We start from the raw sequence: 20,108 nt of genomic DNA, 5'->3' as shown, positions 1-20,108 counted from the left end.
ATCTACAGCTTTGTAGATAGCTGTTACATATGTTTGGACAATGATTGTTATTATTTTTCCAACACTGAATCCCTAAGCTTTGTGTTAGAGTAAAGAGAGAGAGATCGAGGGGGAGCAGACGTATTAGTGAAATCTACTGTATTGCTAACACATGTATGTTACTCTGTTTTACAACACTCAACCCCATAGACGTTGTGTATTAATATGTAATATGGTGACATACTCATTTCATTAAATCGGTCTTCAGGCAGCATGGGCTCTGTAGGAACATCAGGATCTGTTGACAATGATAGGACGAGTCAGTTACAAAAGCACTTCCCTTCATCACAATAGTAAAAAAATCACCATCACTCTTTACATTGAACATGACATAGAGGGACAGTTTCCCAGACACAGATTAAGCCTAGCCATGGACAAAAAAAAGCATGTTCAATAGCGAATCTCCATTGAGTTACATTTTTCTTTGTCCAGAACGTCGCTTAATCTGTGTCTGGGGAAACTGCCGCTAAAGGTCAGGCCTGTACACACTGGTGTCCTTAGGTCACTGGTTCAAATCCAGCTCAAAAGATCAATGCAGCGAAGTAACAGTCACCCTTGCAGTCAGCCATGTTCAGATTGTCCAGGATCTTGATATCATCCACAGCAATGTCACCCCAACTCTTCCTCTCCACAAACCCTTCAATCACCACCTGGGAGAGAGAGAACAAACCTGTATTTAACAACCCTTGAGCAACCTCTCAGCAACTAATTTCACAATTCTAACTTTATCACTAAGCCAATCACCAAGTAGCACTAATTAAACAGACAAAACTGGCTCTGCAATTCAAACATTGTATTTATACACATCACACATAGTTTTAATGTATATGATGCTACATTGATCTGTCCAAGCTTATAGTTCAGTGTATGGACACTCTCTCTCCATACCATACCTGATAGGGTTTACTGGAGTGCGGTACCAGCACGCGTCCCTCTCTCCAGCGGTTGCCCTGGTGACCGCTGACGGTCCACAGTAGTATGTCAGCCATGCCATCGACCGTCTCCTTCCTCTGTTTAATGTGCAACGTGCCAATGTGCGAGCCGAACATGTGGTACCAGAACGACACGCACAGGTCAGACTGACCAACTGTCACCACCGGACTGACCAGCCTAGCAACCTCCGTTTCCTGGGAGCCCGTCGCTAGGGTGTAGATGAAGTTACCGGATCCGCCTGAAGAGGGAAATGATAAAGTTGGAAGAGCCCATGAGAAAAGGGGTGATGACATCTAAAGTAGTGGTGGGGAAACAGGAAACAAATCATCTAATGACAACTCTTGGTTTTGACAGTTTTTACACTGGACATAAATTACTGTATACTGTCATCATTAGCTTCTGTTGTTGTTGTTGTTGTTGTGTCTGTACCTGTGTGGTCCATGTTGGGTCCGGTGTTGAGCGTGGGCGTGCCGCTGGACTGTATCTGCCATCTGAAGTCGCTGTCCTCTGAGGTCCAGCCGCAAAACGAGGGGTCGTTGGCCCAGCCAAAGTCACACGCAAACCACAGGAACGCTGCAGACAGGGGGACAGATCACAGGTCAGTTATGTCTCATAGAGATGCATATAAATAGGGGCGGTTTCCTGGACACAGATAAAGCCTTGTCCTGGACAATAAAAAAAATAAAAAGTTATTCTGTGGTGTGACAGGGGTCAGGGTAAGAACACCGACTGGTTGAAATAGACCATTGTTTTAATATGGTACTGAGAGATATACTCCAAGAGTATTTGTGTTGACCTGAGGGTCCACTCGACGAGATACAGTGAGTCTTGTGGAGGTGGAATATTTAGGTAAACCACTAGAGGGCAGCAGAGAACTGTGAAACTCAAATTTCAGAGGAAAGGGTAGATACAAAAAACTATGAGAAAGGGAGAGAGAATTAGAGGATGGTACATTCTTGACAGAATAGGGTGGTGGTAGTAGGAGTGAAGAGACTCCATGCAGACTTTTCAAGGAGGGAGATTGAATAAATCTAGTTAATCATCTATTTTAATTAAAAGGCCTGTGAACGTGATATGGGTTCATAAAAGAAAGTGTACAATGACAGTAAAGGGATACATAGCAGGTGAGAGGAGAGTGACAGAGAGAGAGGGAGAGAGTTTGTGTGTGTGTTTTCCTTTACAACAGCCTGCTGAGAGAGAGCCCATTGGGCACAGACGTCAATTCAATGTCTATTCTAGGTTGGTTCAACGTAATTCCATTGAAATGATGTGGAAACGACATTGACTCAACTAGTGTTAGCCCAGTGTGAGGTCTTTATAATGAGCAGAGCAGAGCCCCGTTGGACTCTAAAGGCAGATATGGCTAATAGAAAGGACTTGCATTCCTGACACACAATCCCTCTACGGACACACACACACACACACACACACACACACACACACACACACACACACACACACACACACACACACACACACACACACACACACACACACACACGTGTGTGAGAGCGGGTCGATGGGGAGCCTCGTTTTGTTATGAAATTGGATAAAGAAAGAGACTTCCAAAGAAGCAGCACAACAGAGATATATTTAGAATGTCAGCAATGCTTCAGAAGCCCTGTGTGTCTGTGTACGTTGGGCACTAAGGCCCCAGCTCACCAAAGAATAAAACATTTGAGCCAATATTCCCTTTAATAATCTCTGGGTTTTAACTAGTTTCTGCAGGCACCAGAATATATTTACGCATTAAACACAAAGCATGGAATTCTCATGTGGAACCACATTTCAGGCACAGAGACACATTTTTCCGTTCCCAATTAAGAGGGCTTTTTGTTTTTTTCCATTCTAGGGAGGACTGAAGCAGGGATTCTGAAAAGTTCCCCGTAAAATGAGCAGCCCAACAGTTCTGAGGAACACTAGAGAACACATTTTTCTTAAATAGTCTGCTGGAAAAAACGATCTACCCACACACGAATTGACCTCACATGCTCACACATGCATTCAAAGCCCCTCAAACACATAGTCACAAGAGTCTTGTATACAGTACATTGATAATACAATGGATCCTAACCTGGGATGGTGTCCACCTCTGTCTTGCCCTGTGGCGCTGTGGTCCCACCTGTCAGAACAACAACACAGTGGCAGGACAGTTAGTCTAGCCGTAACACATAACAATGATATATATATATATATATGCCATTTAGCAGATGCTTTTATCTAAAGCGACTTACAGTCATGCGTTCATACATTCTACATATGAGTGGTCCCGGGAATCAAACCCACTACCCTGATGTTACAAGCGCCATGCTCAACAAACTGAGTTACAGAGTACAGTTAGCCTAGTGGTAACGCATAACAGTGTAGCACAGTTAGCCTAGCTTCCTCTAGCTCAGAACACAATGTAGCTCAGTTAGCCGAGCTAGCTTCCCTCTTTTGCTGACACTCGTCTGTGTTGAGGCTATAGTTAAAGAGGAGCCTTGCTGACAGAAGGATAAGGGTCATACACACTCCTCCTTTATTCTGGTTCAAACAGATGCCCTCTCTCCTATCTCTCTTAACTCATACCAAACATTTCCACACTCCCTCTTTCACGACATATAGGGCCAGGAGGGAGAGAACCAGAGTAACTGAGAGTGCCATGCACATCACTGATGGCTGGAGACTGCTGCTTTAAAATGGGAGGGAGGAATAGCCATAAAGATAACTCTATGCTGAGTCCAAAATGGCACCCTAGTCCCTATATGTTGACATACTTCTGACCACAGCCCTAGGGGCCCTGGCCAAATTAAATGCACTATGAAGGGAACAGGGTGCCATTTGGGAGGTATCCATAAGGAACAGCAAGGTATAGCAAGGTTGAAGGCAGGGGGAGTAAGGCAGGCTATAATTAGGTTAGTGGGGAAAGCGGTCAGGCTAGAAAGAGAACAAGGCTGTCTGTCTGTCTGCCTGTGTGTGTGCGTGCGTGTGTGTATGTGTATATGCCAGGTTATTATATAGCGAGAGTAGGGGTAGAGGGGTAGGTGAGATAGCAGTCTCATGAGAGTGATGTTAGCACCTGTCACATCGTAGTCATCACCTGTTCCACTGTGGCAGCTGGCCTGGTCATCATCACACTCATCTGATGGAGTTGTGGATGCCAGTGTGGTGGGGAGGGGAGTGGGAGCTGAGGAGCAGAGGGAGAGAGAGGGCAAGAGAGTGAGAGAGGACACATGTTAAACTTGCAATCAGCTGCTCCTTTGTATGGTTTGCGGTACCACACGCACATACACACACATAATACAAACATATACAAGGCAGGCCGTGCCAGTGTCACGAAACTGGGATTCAATCACTGAGCTATTAGCAGCCCTCCTTTTATGAGGATGCAGAGGGAGGTATAAATATATATTTTGGATGGTGCATGGTGGATGCTTAGGCTTTAGGTTGAGGTGTGTCCCCCAAATGGTACCCTATTCCCCATGTCTTGCAATACTTTTGACCAGAGACAATAGGCCTCTCATCAAAAGTTGTGAACTTTATAGGGAATAGGGTGCCATTTGGGACACAGTTTAGGTTTGGGTTTAGGCTGGATAGGAGATGCATAGGGCCTGGGATTGGGCTGAAGACTGGGCCCCACCCTGGTCTATCATTAGGGCCCGCTGGCCTTGTTGGATGTGGGCACGGCCCCAGCTCTGTTCCACGCTCTGCTAACACACAGCCTGGATGTGTTTACCCTGACGGAGTAATGAGGGCTTCCCCTGGAGGGAGGGAGCGAAAGTGAGAGAGCGCGAGAGGCAGAGAGGCCGAAGGGGAGAGAGGGAGAGGAAATGTTGCATGTGTAATCTATAATTTCCCTCGCCCTCTGCTAGATGAAATATGAGTGAGTTCAACCTCTGTCAGACTCAGGGTGAAGAGGTCATTGACAGGTTCAGTGTTCTAGTTGGAGACTTCCATAGAAAAATATGGATTAGGCTTTACTAACTCGGGTTTAGCTTACATACCACCACTCATTGTCTCCTAGCTGGTATTAGCACCTGTGTGTGCAAGTGGTGCACAGGTCAGCTAATAACCCATTCGCAACTGCCCAACTATATGAGATAAAGTGAAAATCTGAGTCCTGCACCCAACCCTAACCTGCAAATATAGAAAATGCGCTATAGGCTATTCAAAGACGGCAGAAGGATTTTTTTGATGGGGGTGCCTGATTTAGATATGTTTCTGCTTATAATTTCCGACATTTTGGTAGGCTATTTGTTGGTCAACTTGTCTATAATTACATACATGCAGCTTCTCTTCTGTCATCATATGTTGCCCTAGAAGACTAAATAAACCCTTGCTAAATAGAATAATGTAATAGAGCGATAGAATTAATACTTCAATCTAGTTGACATCGTTAAAGTTCTCTGTCATCTGTCACGGAGCCAAGACGTTTAGGGACTGGGGAGAAAATACAATAGCAAAGAAAAAAACGGGAAAGATTTTCTTATGAAAAATGTCCAAATGACATCAGTTTCACCAGTTGTAAGGGTAAAAAAAAAGATTCCAGTTCGGCTTCGATGCATATTTTATGTGGTTGAAACACTATCAGCTTTTATGATGCTTTTATGATGAAGACAGAACCTCTACAGATGGTATCTAACTGAGCATTGCATTCTCTCAAGATGCAGAAATAAATAAATAATACTTCTGTTCCAACGTCCAAATTTTGCTTATCATTTAACTGAAGAAATGCTTAATTCTGCAGGAGTTAATATTAATTAAGGCTATGTGAGAGGTTATAGAACCACAGTCAGTGTCCAGATTTCAGTTCCCATTTAACCCATCTAAATATTAGGCTACAGTTCCCTTGACAAGCCATATGCCTATTTGGAGTCCCGTCTTGCAACTGTCAAATTTGTAAAGCGCCTCTCAATCATCAAACATAACATAGCTGGCACTGCTGTTATCCTCTTTACCACTTCACTAAATCTTTTCCAAACATTGCTTTTCTGGCCTTCCCATCTTTTTATTTTTAACTCTCCTTTCACAGCTTCTTTCTTATTGAATTAAACTTCTACAATATCCTTTTTGCCTCCTTGGATTGACGGTAACTTTTTCTAATACCAGATATATCAGGATAAGGTAAGACCCAGATGCAGACCGTGTCGAAGTAACAATGTTGATTACAGCAACAGAGGCAAAGGTACAGAACGGCAGGCAGGGTCAGGTCAGGCAGAGTTCGTAAATCCAGATGGGGTAAAGGTACAGGACGGCAGTCAGGGTCAGGGGGAGGCAGAGTGGACAGGCGGGCGGGTTCTGGGTCAGGACAGGCAAGGGTCAAAAACCAGGAGGGCGAGAAAAAGAGGCTGGGAAAAGACAGGAGTGACAGTACCCCCCCACCCCCCCTTTAGGAGCGCCACCTGGCGTCCTGCCTGGGCGCATACCTGGTTGACCGGGGTGCCGGCGGTGGAAGTCGGCGATGAGGGCTGGGTCCAGAATGTCTCTAGCAGGGACCCAGCACCTCTCCTCCAGGCCATAACCCTCCCAGTCAACCAGGTATTGGAAACCCCTGCCCCGTGGTCGAACCCTCAGGAAGCGTCTCACTGTGTACGCCGATTGGCCATCGGTGACACGGGGAGGAGGGGTGGGCCTGGAAATGGAAGACAAGGGACTGTGAGACACGATCTTGATACGGGACACATGAAAGGTGGGGTGTATACGAAGGGTACGGGGCAACAGAAGACGAACAGCAGAGGGGCAGATCCCGGGTGGAGAGCCATACCTTGGAGATGGGGAAAGGGTTGGTATACCGGGGGGACAGTTTGCGAGACTCCACCCGGAGGGGAAGATACCGGATGGAGAGGAGCCATATCTTCTGCCCGATGGCGATCCACTTGTCATCGACACCTGGAGGTGGTCTTGAGGAGGGCCGACCGGGCTCTCCTCCAGGTAAAAACGATAGCGGCAGAAGGTATCCTGGCCTCCTCTTCCTGCTCAGGGAAGTGTGGGGGCTGATACCCCAGGGAACACTCAAAGGGAGATAGGCCTGTGGCAGAGCAGGGAAGGGTGTTGCAGGCATATTTGACCCATACAAGCTGCTGGCTCCAGGGGGTGGGGTTGGCTGAGACCAGGCAGTGCAGGGTGGTCTCGGGGTCCTGGTTGGCTCGCTCGGATTGGCTATTGGACTGGGGGTGGAACCCGGAGGACAGGCTGGCCGACGACCCAATGAGGATGCAGAACACTTTCCTGAACTGGGACGAGAAATGAGGACCCCGGTCGGAGACCATGTCCACGGGCAGTCTATGGATCCGGAAGATGTGCTGCACCATGAGCTGGGCCGTTTCTTTGGCAGAGGGTAGTTTGGGAAGAGGAATGAAGTGGGCGGTTTTGGAGAACCGATCCACCATGGTCAGGATGACGGTGTTGCCATCAGATGGGTGAAGACCTGTGACAAAGTCCCGGGAGATGTGAGACCAGGGACGGTGAGGGACTGGCAGAGAATGGAGGAGACCAGTCAGAGCATGCCAAGGAGTCATGTTCTGTGTAAAAGTGGCGATGAATGAGGACACGTCCAGGACCGTGGAAGGCCACCAAAAGCGCTATCGCACAAAGGCCAGGGTCCGACGAGCGCCCGGGTGGCAGGCCAGCCTGGAGGAGTGGACCCACTCCAGGACCGCAGAGCGGACGGTGTTGGGAATGAACATCCGGTTATCAGTGCCTCCCCCGGGGTTTGGCTGGGAATGCTGTGCCTCACGGACCTGCTTCCCTATTCCCCAGCTGAGTGCCGTCGCCAGGCATGAGGTGGGAAGGATGGTCTCGGGTTCCAGGGTAGTAGTCGTGGGGCTATAGCGGTACGACAGTGCATCCGGCTTGACATTCTTGTATCCCAGCGGGAATGAGAGAGAGAAGTTGAACCGTGTGAATAGCAGGGCCCATATGGCTTGCCTGGAGTCGAGGCACTTGGCGGTGTGGAAATACTGCAGGTTCTTGTGGTCAGTCCTCACGATGAACGGATGTTCCGCCCCTCCAGCCTATGCCTCCATTCCTCCATCTTCACCGCAAGAAGCTCCGGATTCCCCACATCATAGTTCCTTTCTGTGGTGTTGAGGCAATGGGAGAAAAAGGCGCAGGGATGTAGCTTGAGATAAGGGCAGAACGCTGGGACAGGACAGCCCCCACTCCGACGTCCGAAGCTTTGGCTTCCACCACGAACTGACGAGATGGGTCCGGATGAACCAGGATGGGAGCTGTGGTATAGCAATGTATGAGGTCCCGGAATGCCCGGTCAGCAGCTGGGGACCACATGAACGGAACCTTGGGAGTGGTGAGTGAAGCCAGGGTGCTGTAACCCCGGATAAAGTGGTGAAAGAAATTTGGCAAACCCCAGGAAATGTTGCAGCTTCACCCTGGACATGGGCTAAGGCCAATTCATCACTACTCTCACCTTCCTGGGATCGATCTGGATACTCCAAGCAGAGATGATGTAACCCAGAAAGGGGATGGTGGAGCGATGGAACTCACACCTCTCCACCCTCACAAACAGCGAATTCTACAGAAGGCGTTGAAGGACCTGCCGGATGTGGAGCACGTGTTCTTGAGGAGAGCGGGAGAAGATGAGGATGCCTGGAACACAGCAGGGGCGTTGGTGAGGCCAAAGGGCATGACCAGATACTCGTAGTGGTCACTGGCCGTGTTGAAGGCGGTCTTCCACTCATCCCCCTCTTGGATCCGCACCAGGTGGTAGGCGTTCTGTAGATCCAGCTTGGAAACACAGTGGCACCCTGGAGCGGCTTGGAGGCCGATGAGATGAGTGGTAGCGGGTAACGGTTCTTAAGCATAATGTTGTTGAGTCCACGGTAGTCAATGCACAGGCGCAGTGTCTTGTCCTTTTTCTCCACGAAGAAGAAGCCTGCACTAGTGGGAGAGGAAGATGGACAAATAAATCCATCAGCTAGGGAGTCCCCAATGTAGGTATCCATAGCCTTGGTCACCGGTCCCGACAGAGAGTACATACGTCCCCGGGGCGGTGTGGTGCTAGGGAGAAGGTCAATCCAGCAGCCATAGGGTCGGTGCGGCGGAAGCGAAGTGGCCCGGGCCTTGCTGAACACCAACCCGGAGGTCCTGGCACTCCGCAGGAATGGCGGAGAGGTCCGGGGCAACTTCTGAGCCCCCAGGAAGATGTCCCGGGGCAGGTTGTGCTGACTTCAGGTAATGGGCGTGGCAGGACTGGCTCCAGCCCATGATGGCACCAGTAAACCAGTTAATGAGGGGATTGATCCAGGAGAATCCCAATACCACAGGAATCAGATGGGTGAGCAGGATCACTTGATGAGCAGGAACTGGAGAGCCTCGCTGTGGTTCCCTGACACCCGTAGGTGGGAGTGGTGTTGTGGTTGACTCAGCTTGTAGAGCACCCGTCCAGCGCTCTAACATCCATGGCAATGGAGAGTGCTGAGTGTAGAAGTTCAGCTCGGTCCAAAAAACTCTTGTCGGCCCCAGAATCCATGAGAACCCAGGGAGATTTGGACTAGTCTCTCCACAGCAGAATGGCATGAAAAGGGGTGCGAGCAGGGGAAAATGTGGCTCCCGAGAAGGTGGCGTGGCCGATGAGATGGCGCTGCTAGCAACTGGGTTACTGAGTTACCAAGAGAGTCTGGGAAAAGACAGGAGCTGACAGGACAAACGCTGGTAATCTTGACAAACAAGATGAACTGGCAACAGACGAACAGAGAACACAGGTATAAATACACAGGGGATAATAGGGAAGATGGGCAACACCAGGAGGGGGTGGAGACAATCACAAAGACAGGTGAAACAAATCAGGGCATGACAAGATAGCCTAAAATAATGAAAGAATAACCTCAATGTAGCCTATATAAATTGCACACTGATTTTTTTAAGGTATTGTTTTCTCTGTATTTTACCCGCCCACCACCCCCCCGCCCTTCAGCCACACAATATTTGATGACGCTAAACCCGTCCGCCCCGCGGATATAACCTCGGGGACTGAAGGTTATGAGTCAACCCGTGCATCACTAGTGTATGTGTGTGAGTGTATGTGTGTGAGAGAGAGAGCATATGTGTGTGTTTGAGTGTGTGGTAGCATTAATAGTGAAAACAAGCATTATCATCCCTCTAAAGCCCCCAGTGGGACTCTATGTCTTACACAGGGCTGCGCTCACTACAGCCTCCCTGAAATCCAATATGTAAATCCACTTAGGCCTGGCAGAACATGTTCTTATAGCTGAGCTGGTTCTAGTCTAAATTAGCTTTCGTGGGGGAGGGGGGGGGTAGAGAAAGGGAAGAGAGATAAAGTAAAGGAGGTGAGAGAAAGAGAGAAAGATTGGGGAGGGAGAGAGAAAGAAAGAAAGAGATAGAAAGCGAGAGAGAGGGGCAGAGGGGGGAGGGAAGTGTGGGAGAGAGGCCCCAGAGATGGAACTGGGACTAGAAGGGGCTTGCAGTAATCCTCAGGCCAGGTGGGGTTTCATTTGATCCCATGTGCAATGTGCATGAGTGGTCTTTCTTCAGGAATAGCTTTGATGCAGCATGCATGGAGACAAGACAACTGTCCCTCTCAGGGAGATAGTGTTGCCTTTTGGGCCTAGGACAAGCACCATGCATTCAAACACCACCTCGACAAACACCATGCATTCAGCTCTAAAACTGTCATCTCACAGATGATAGAAGATGGACTATGTGTGTCTGTGTGTGTGTCTATGTGTCTGTGTGTGTGTGTGTGTGTCTACAATTAAAATGCGTGTGTGTCGGATTCCATTTGAGGCCTACCTTCAATCTCACAGCCCAGGAGCTCGAGTCGGAGGCCCATTCCAGCAGGGGTGGACCTCTCTGGGTAGACCCTGACATAGCGTGTCAGCAAGGGCTCCACGGTCCTCAGCTCTGGTGTATCGTAGTTCTGATTCCCTTCGAAAATCTGTGGAGAGAGACAAAGAGAGAGAGACAGAGGTAGAGCGAGGTAGAGAGATCTATTGTTATTTTTAGAAATCCTTTATTGGCACCATTTAGCTACTGTGCATATAAAGCGAGACAGAGACATTCAGAGAGAGATACAAAGAGAGAGAGAGCGCAATATTACTGTCTGATAATGTCATTGCTCTGTCTGATATCTCTCCTATCAGAGGCACGAAAGCAGGCTTATTCCTTCCTTCTGAAAAGGAGCAGGGCTTTAGCAAGGCTGAGAGGGGGTAGAAAACAATGGAACGTTGACCAGATTCCTCTGGCTGACATCTAAAGTGCTGTCAGTGGGACTGCAAACAAGAGGCCGGTGGCTACAACTAGCACCAGCCGCCCAGCAGGACACAGCGGTCAGACATACTCGGCTCTCTCTGTCTCTGCTCAGGCTCTGAGAAAGAGAGAGGCTAGGGGCCCTTTCGTTGGTAATAACGTAGAGATGAGGTACGATAGAGGAAAGGAGAGGTTTGATGCTGTCTCTCTCCGCTCAGCCTCTGAAGTTATCTTCTGAAAGAAAGGGGGATTCACTTTGGGAATAACAGAGGTAGACGTAGAGGATAGGAGTGGAGAGGACAGTATAGGAGAGGAGAGTGATGGAGTGCAGTGGATTAATGGCCTTTAACACAGGAACAAGTCTTGTCTGTCTTTGATGCTCGGAGGTTCTTAGGGAAAAAGGGAGAGACGGAAAGAGAGAGGAAGAGAAAGGAGTGATACGTAGGACAGGAGGATATCGAGCCTCTCACTCCTTCATAAATCAACCATCAGGCCATCTGGAACACATTTGTATCCTGTCAAAGGAGGTTGTAATTGGGGATGGGCTGTAGCGGTGCTTCCTGGAGAGGTATGTGTGTGTGTGACACGCACAAAGCATATTGAGGCCTGCAGATACATCTGGGGTGGTTTCTGCGTGTCACATGCTCTCTCTCAGCTTTTCTGCCACTTCTCACCTCTCCTCTCGCTTGAGGAGAGCATAATTCCACTGAAATGCTTGAGCAACACCAGTAGAATATTAAGAGCAAAGACGCTAGGCAGCATAGGACTAGGAGAAGCATTACAGGTGGTTATACAAATGTGCTATAGAGTACTACCCAAATGGACTCCGTAAATGATTCGTCCACAGGACAGGGATTATTACCTGTATCAATGTCACTGTATGTCTGTGGATGGTTTTCAGTTGAAAATATTAAGATCATTTTCTATTAGTTAGTCAACCAAACCCTATTTTTTTTGTCAACTCCTCAACACGGTAAACACAACAAACAAACAAACAAACAACCAATCAAAATCGTCCTTTCTCTCACCTTTGGCTTGTTGCCGTTAGCGTCCTGGACCATCTTCCAATCAGATTCATTGTTACTGTATCCCAGTCTGAACTTCTTCATGAAAACCTTGTTCTCTCTGTATTTTCCTCCCTGGATGATGAGTCCTCTCACCAGCTTCTCCTCCCCCAGATCCACCTGCAGATGAATGGAGATGAAACGCCTTATAAGCAGTTCATAGATATACATGACAAGTCTTATAACGCATTATGACAGAATCATAATGCATTATACCTGCATGCCTTAAGTAAAGCGTTACCAAACTGTTTATTTGCAATGTCATCATAGTTTTTGCCAAATTCTTTGTACGTGAATGCAGAATATATACTGAAAACCAAAATGTATTGTGATATGTTACTGTATATAAACCAATATTTCATAACCATCAAACCTTTCTCTTATTACAAAGCGATTAAAAACATAAGAAAAGTATATTATTGTAGGTGATCTAACCTGTAGCCACTCTGAGGTGAAGGGCTGGGGCTGGGGAAGCAGGGTCCACCCGGAGCGGCTGGTCAGCAGGCGGGCGTTCTCAGGAACCCAGCTCCGGTCAGTGTGGGACGAAGCTGTGATCTGGGCATCTGTGATCAGACCTGATACCATGCCCAGCATGCCCGAACATGGGTACTCTGAGAGAGTGAGAGGGAGAGAGAGGGGTTAACAGAAGTATTTCATTGAGCAAGAGGTGATTTGAGAGACTATCTGCTGGGATATAAATATAGCAATAAATGATTTGTATCAGCAGCTAGAGAAGGTTGTTCTTCATGGTTTACGTTTTTAAGTGGGGAAAGACGGGGATGAAGTGAATGAGACAGTGAGTTATAGCGATGAATAGAGATGGTGTGAGAAACAGTTTCTCTGATGCATCCACCTCTCTAGACATTTCTCTCTCTCCCCCCCCCCCCCCCTCTCTCTCTCTCTCTCTCTCTCTCACACACACTCTACCTCTCTCCTGACGTCTTGCATACTAATGTCTCTGCCCACAGCGATTGTCTCCCGGCAGCCAATTAAAACGATCCTCTCCTTCGGCGTTCGTTTCTACCTCTATGCATTCTGGGATTTTCTTTCATCTCTAACCCTCTCCCTCTATGCCCATCCCCCCCCCCTTTCCTTTTGTCTTTCTATACCTCTGCTCTCATTTAGCCCTGTGTTCTCAGAGCTTTCATCCTGGATCTGCGTTAGTTCATTTTCACCCCCTTGAGAACCTTGTGCATTCTGCCTTTCATTCTACGTTTCATATGCCCTAGCTGCATGCTTCCAGTACCGATTTCACTTTGTGCTGCGCCGTTTCGTTTGCTGGCAGAAATGTTCTGTCAATGAACCAACACACATACAGGCTGGCTGTCTTGTCTGTCTCCTGGCTGGCCGTCTCTTCCATTTCCTTCCACTTCATCAAAAGCGTCTGAGTCTGCAGTGACCTGCAGTAACCAATATCATCCTTACAATCTGCTCCCAGGGAACGGGATAAAAGCAGATACATTTTGGAACGTCTGCATCTGTATTAAACTCAGAATAACTCTGCCAACTCAACAGAAAAAGGCTTCGTTTCAGTCCTCTCTCTCTGTCTTTATAGTTATCTGATGTTGTTCCTATTCGAATCAGAAAATGAACTAGTCCAAATTAAATTAGAGAGAACTCCATGGTTCCTTGGGACAGGTCCAAACGCTCACTGGGAGATTTGTCATCCATTTGAGGGTTCCCTTTCGTCAGCTGCCAAGAGCCCTGTGAGTGTGATCTCTGATAGTGCCGTGTCAGAGGGAGGCTAAGGCACTCCACTGCAATGGCTCGCACTCTCGCTCTTTGAAGTAGATGGATAAAACAGAGTTGGGGGGGGGGGGTTCCAGGGGGTTGGAAAGTTTGGGTGATCAGAGCCATCCAAACGGTTGTAATGAGCTGTTAATGCACCTCAGCGGTCTGGTTGGAGATTGTTTGGGACGGCACGCATGGCGGACACACCGACCGTGTATATGTGTGTGTGTGTGTGTGTGTGGTGGAACACCAATGTAAGGGGCAGGGTAACCCAGGGTTTGAGTGTAGAATTATCTGGCTAAACACACACATGGGCTTATTTACCAACAGAACAGCAGAAACTAAGCAGTCAGCAGGGATGAGGTTAATAAGTAGCTGTGTATCTCTGACTGCAGGGCACATCTCACATGTGCAAATACCAGACGCGATTAGACACAGCCTGAAGGCCCTGGTTTTCTGTGGGCTTAAATTGGGACACATTTTTGTATCTCATGAAAAGTATTTGTATACTGTCAGTAATCTCATTAAATTATGATTCTCTCTGAATGTATGTGATTATAGGATTGCAAAGTGGACTGGACTGAAAGCTGAAAACAGTTAAAAACCCCGTTGACATGTATGAACACGTGGGTGTGATCATTCTACAGTGGTCCCTGCAACATACGCTGGAACGTCTAGTGACGATTGACGCAACAATCAGCGTTTGAGCAAACCACCGTTTTTTTCACAGAAACATTTTGCACAAACACAGTCTTCACAAGGTTATGACCTCAATGTGAACCGTTTATTTCTTCCTAGGTTCTGGCCTTCCTAGGGAGCTTGTCCTAGCCTTTCTAGGGAGCTTGTCCTAGTGCTTCTACACCTGCATTGCTTGCTGTTTGGGGTTTTAGGCTGGGTTTCTGTACAGCACTTTGTGACATCAGCTGATGGAAGAAGGGCTTTATAAATACATTTGAGTGATTTCTGTATGCAATGTTCAGACAGTCACAGAAGTAGCAACTGCATAACACTTTTGTCATCCAAATCGGAAAATGTAGGCTACATTACTCTTAGCACTAACTGAGTAGAGTGTGAGCTAACACAAGCGGTTATATTTAGCCAACTCTCAGCTAATAGTAATTACACAACGGGTGGGTTTAATCCGGAATGCTGATTGGTTATAAACCGCATTCCAGCCGGTGTCTATTCCACAAGTTACCATCGGCTAAGTCTATGACATTAAAATGCCTATTTACTCTGTTCTGACTGCGCAATCCACTGTCTCATCAGCCCAGCCAAGCAATTTATAAACTTGATCTCCACTATAAAAAGCATCTAGACATTATCTCACATTTCTTTTAGACTAACATTTCGTTTTCAACAGCGGAGATTTGTATAAATTATGCTGTCTCTCCGACATTTGCAGCATTGTTTCAATATTCAAATTCGATCTTCAGTTTTCCCATATTAATGAACGTGTCGGGATCAGACAGGCAGGCGGTGTTTCTCAACCAGTCGAAGTCATGAATCAGCAGGCATCATTTTTATGGATATGTACAAAGAAATGTCAATTGAAAAAAAGATCAAACGAAACGAAGTGCAGCTAGTTTGCCGTCTTTGAAGTGATTGTGCTAGCCAAAAACACAGCTATCTCCTCTGAACAACAGTGTCCTGCTGAGTGAGCACATTTTCTATGCCAGGCGAAATCGTGCCTCATTAGCTTATTGTTATGGATGCATCCAAATGAATGTGTCTAGAAGCAAATGCAAATGTAACTACTTTGCCATTATTCTGGCTGCCCTTTTAGACGTGACCGTAGTTGGCTAGCTAGCAAGCAAGGGATAAGAGCGTTGCCAGCCAGTATGGCAATGGAACACTCAGAAGGACTGGGTCGCGTCCATAGATACAAAACAAAAAGCTCTAGCAACCGAACCGATAGAACGAACGACCAGCCGGGTTGGGTAGCAACCCTAGATTTGTGTCTAGACTATATCTTGTGGAAGGATGAAATAGTATGAGTCAATTAATACAAATAAAATGTTTAATGAAAATATGTCAATTATGATTTGAATATGTTCGTAATCCGTTGTATAAAAGTGATAATGCCCTCGAAGCCGGTGTTTGGAGGATTTATCTTCCAAACACCAGCTTCTCCGGCATTATCACTTAATTATAAGATTGGTTGTTTGGATACTGGATGACGATTGGACGAGCAGCGTTCCAATGCCGTGCTGTAATGGCCATTACAGACACACCTACTGTATGCCTGCTAATCTGAAAATGATCACTGCGCCTCAATAAGAATAAATTGTTCATGTTGCTGTCCGAATCATCTGTTTGATTTATCTCAACTTGAACATTATTTTCCCCTTGCTTCCAGCCTAGCATTTAGTTTGGTACATTGGGGGTTATAAACCTCTCTGTCTGCCTGTACGACCTTTTGAATTTTGATCTCTGTATTATCAGAGTGAACAGTGCCCAGACAAAAACCTTTTTCTGAGCCAGTCGAAATCACGCAACAAACGTCATTATCATGGACATATCCAAGTAAATGCCAATTGAAATGCAGCTAGTGTACTGTTATTCCAGGTTCAATGTTTGACGTGACTGAATTCGCTGCAGTTAGGTAGCTAGCTAGCAAGTGACAAGAAGATTTTTCTTTGTCAACCAAAGATAAGAAGAGGTGACAAGTTAAGTTGCAATATGCATGTTGAAGGCGAAGGGGGTGTGTCATCTACCATCATTCACTTCCCATCACTCATTTCCGGAAAGATGAGTGAACAATCCCTTTACCTCGTTTTGCTATAACATCTTTGGTCTGACAGACGTTTACATGATACCCAAAATGCTTTGAATGATGTCAACAAACATGGATCCACATATAGCTTAGCTTATCATAATCAGTACAACCTTCAAAAAAGTATTTAACACACGTGTCCATTACAATCTATGCAAGAATTGGAATGCATGATGTCACCAGTACTTGAAAATGTGAATAAAAATGATTACCACACAAACCATTTTCTAATAGTGATTTATTGATATAAGTGGCCCATGCCATTGTTATGATGCTGATGATTTGTTGCCACAGATGGTTTGTTTACATGTTTACTGTTGTGACTAGATGGAGTAGCTAGGCCTACAACAGCTTTATCTAGTGGTCGTGTCAGGGACAACAGTTGTTGACAACTAGTGCTGTAGCTAAGCCTTGCCCCGAACTCTTTTCCTAAGCTAAACCTCATTCTCTTAACCTCCTATGTCAATTCACCTAACCTTCTGCATTAGTTCCTAACTTGCCACGTTAATTGTCCTAACCTGCAATGTAAACAAACAATCTGTGGAGACATATCATCAGTATCACCACGCCGGCAGCCAATCACGTCAACTGACACTCTGATCATTGTTGTTGTTTATGTAGCCTATGTAGCTAGTGGGCTAAGCTGTAGCATGAGACATGTCTTTCAAAAAGAGACAGCTCACAAATGCAGAAATTCTGGAGATTTTTTGTACATTTTAACAATGATTATTTTTTGGGGTGATGTAGGCAGACCAACATTGGATGAAGTACAGTAGGTCTGCAGGAGCTGGAAGGCCTCCAGCCATTTCACCCCTCCTGGTCCTGATCTTTGTTTTGATGAGACCCAGTCTTGAGTGCATAGCCCCTTTTTATTTGCAAATGGACATACAGTTCACATACAAATCAAATATAGTTCCATTATGGAATTGTATTGACAATATCTCACCCACCTCCCCACTCTCTCATCATGGTAGCCACTCCCTCATCCTCCCTACTCCCTCTTCAAACAGTATGCTAGCATACAACGCTGCCCTCAATCTTCAGAACAAAAGATTTTAAATTCCAGTTATGATGTTGGAAAGTTATGTTCAATACTGTGTGTGTGTAGTTTCTGAAATACAGAATAAAGAGGAATTATTAGTAATTACAATACAATATCAGGATATAGCAATAAAACACTATTACAAGTAACATAATAACTTCAGAGCTCCATAAGGGGGAAGGGCATAGCTATGCAGGCCAAATACAGGCCAATTCAATGGTTATGATAAGGCTAGCCTGGGTAGCTTCAGGATACAACAGAAGTTTTGCACCTGCGCACTTCACAGGGTAGGCATTCCCTAACGGAAATATGCAAATAAATGCCTACCTCCTTGCTTATTCTGCCCTCTATGTTTAATTTGCTCCCATTGGAAATGACAGGCGCTGGTCTATCTTGGGTTGGTTATTCAAATCTTTGCTAATACTTCTTTGATGCCATTAGCATCAGCATTGTTTTACAGAACTAATAGAAACATGTAACTACATAAGCACAATTGAGTATAACACCATAAAGGTTATGAAATCAGTACCTTGCTTGTCCGTGGCTGTAAAGGAATACACACAGAATACAATATGCGCCATACATACATAAATACGGTGTGCTACAGTAGAAATTACACAACCCAATATACAGAAACTGCATTATGATAAAGTAACAAGGCACTTACTACGAACACACAGAGATACGAACACACAGAGTAATTATTAGTAAGGAAAACAACAATAAAAGACCCGGGTGAAAAAGTTTGGGCCGGTTCTGTTCTGACTGGAAATGTAGCAAATGTCTGCATACTTGACCTAGGGAAACACTGGTGGAATGCTTGGGCCATTGGGCTCTCATCGAAAAGAGAAGTTTGTCCGCCTCATCTAGCTAATCCTTGCCTTACATCAGCATAGCGTGCCTCAAACGTAAGTTGTCCGCCACAGTGAAATGGGCCACTTCTATGTGAATTAATGAGGAGGAGGAACGCACCTCGTTTCAAACTGTGGTGAAATATACAAGTTGAAAGATAGCAGAAAGACAATTAGCAGGCAGCGTGCCTTGGTTTTTATTGGCAGTGGGGGATAACTGTCCTGTTGCCTAAGAATCCCATTTTGGAACAATAACCATGTTTCCATCCACAGTTTGTATGCGAGTTTTATTTTATTTCACCTTTATTTAACCAGGTAGGCCAGTTGAGAACAAGTTCTCATTTGCAACTGCGACCTGGCCAGGATAAAGGGAAGCAATTTGACACATACAACAACACAGAGTTACACATGGAATAAACAAAACATACAATCAAAAATACAGTAAAAAAAAATCTACATACAGCATGTGTAGAGTAAAGTCATACCGTATTGAAAAAAAGTCACGACAGCTGTGTGGAAACGGAGTTTCGGTACAATTTGATAAATGCCGACAATTTGTTTGTTCTACATTGTGGGATCTTTTTGGGTCTGTAAAATGAATTATGTGAGAAACGCCTTTATGCGCAAATATTGATATAATAACCATCATATGGAAGTAAACTTGCAGTCAAGCAATGATATGGTGTGTGGTCCTCCCACTATGACTGGGTAACCGAGCAGTTTAGTAGGCTACAGATGAAATTATGAATTTCGCAGGGTGGTGAAAGTGCACTGTGACCTTGATTCGCCTTTCCAAGGTGCGCGCGCGCGTGTGTGTGTGTGTGTGTGTGCGTGCGTGCATGCGTGTGTGCGTGTGTAATAATAATCTCATCATGTAGACTAGCCTACCTGCAGAGTCTACCAACACTGTATCTGTAATCTGTTTGCTGGAGAACACATGCCAAGACCAGAGCAGGCACATTTGCTATTTAACACAACCGTTTTTTGTGGCAAAAATATCGATAGAGTTGAAAATATGATGGAAATATATTGAACTTTACATTTTTATTAAGTACATGAAAATTTAAGTGATTTTTTTTTTTTTTTTGTGTGTGCACTACATCATCACGCACTGATTTTTACCCACAAAACGTGCAATTGGTGAAAACACACCACTGGTGGGAAAATTGGCACATTTTCTTTATGCGGATTCTAGAGTATTTGCATGAAAATCTGTTGCCAGTTGGAAGGAAATCTAGCTAAGGAACAAATTCAGAAATCACGCGCATAAGAATATATACTTGGAACCTTCAGAAACCTGACTTGAGCATTACAAGATTCCCCTCCCACCCCCATCCGCTCTCTGAGTGCCTGCAGAACATCCCAGCTGGCAGCATGATCAGAGTGGTGTTCTGCCTGCCCGCAGGCTGATGACGGCACAGAGGGGCCCTATGGCACTCCCTGCTCCTGTGATGTGTCTGCAGTGTGGT

At 46.0% G+C, this 20,108-nt stretch overlaps 1 protein-coding gene across 7 annotated transcripts in view; it reads right to left on the bottom strand.

The window, feature by feature from the left end:
* Positions 1 to 20,108, bottom strand: part of nrp1a (neuropilin 1a) — a 113,328-nt gene that overhangs the window by 3,004 nt on the left and 90,216 nt on the right. For 5 of the 7 annotated variants that reach the window (XM_036944329.1, XM_036944326.1, XM_036944330.1 and 2 more), the window contains 9 exons: positions 12,675 to 12,850; positions 12,204 to 12,359; positions 10,720 to 10,864; positions 4,031 to 4,138; positions 3,047 to 3,094; positions 1,402 to 1,545; positions 933 to 1,210; positions 593 to 689; positions 224 to 277 (listed from right to left, as the gene is read on the bottom strand). In XM_036944329.1, the coding sequence (XP_036800224.1) occupies positions 224 to 277; positions 593 to 689; positions 933 to 1,210; positions 1,402 to 1,545; positions 3,047 to 3,094; positions 4,031 to 4,138; positions 10,720 to 10,864; positions 12,204 to 12,359; positions 12,675 to 12,850 (1,206 nt within the window). Of the gene's footprint in view, positions 1 to 223; positions 278 to 592; positions 690 to 932; positions 1,211 to 1,401; positions 1,546 to 3,046; positions 3,095 to 4,030; positions 4,139 to 6,377; positions 6,584 to 10,719; positions 10,865 to 12,203; positions 12,360 to 12,674; positions 12,851 to 20,108 lie in introns of those variants that run through there. The other 2 variants (XM_036944331.1, XR_005036088.1) reach the window with 2 other exon arrangements.

This window comes from Oncorhynchus mykiss, chromosome 15, assembly GCF_013265735.2.
Source record: "Oncorhynchus mykiss isolate Arlee chromosome 15, USDA_OmykA_1.1, whole genome shotgun sequence".
In the NCBI taxonomy this organism is placed as follows: Eukaryota; Metazoa; Chordata; class Actinopteri; order Salmoniformes; family Salmonidae; genus Oncorhynchus; species Oncorhynchus mykiss.
The sequence above is the reverse complement of the archived record's forward strand: the minus strand, read 5'-3'. Positions and strand labels throughout refer to the sequence as shown.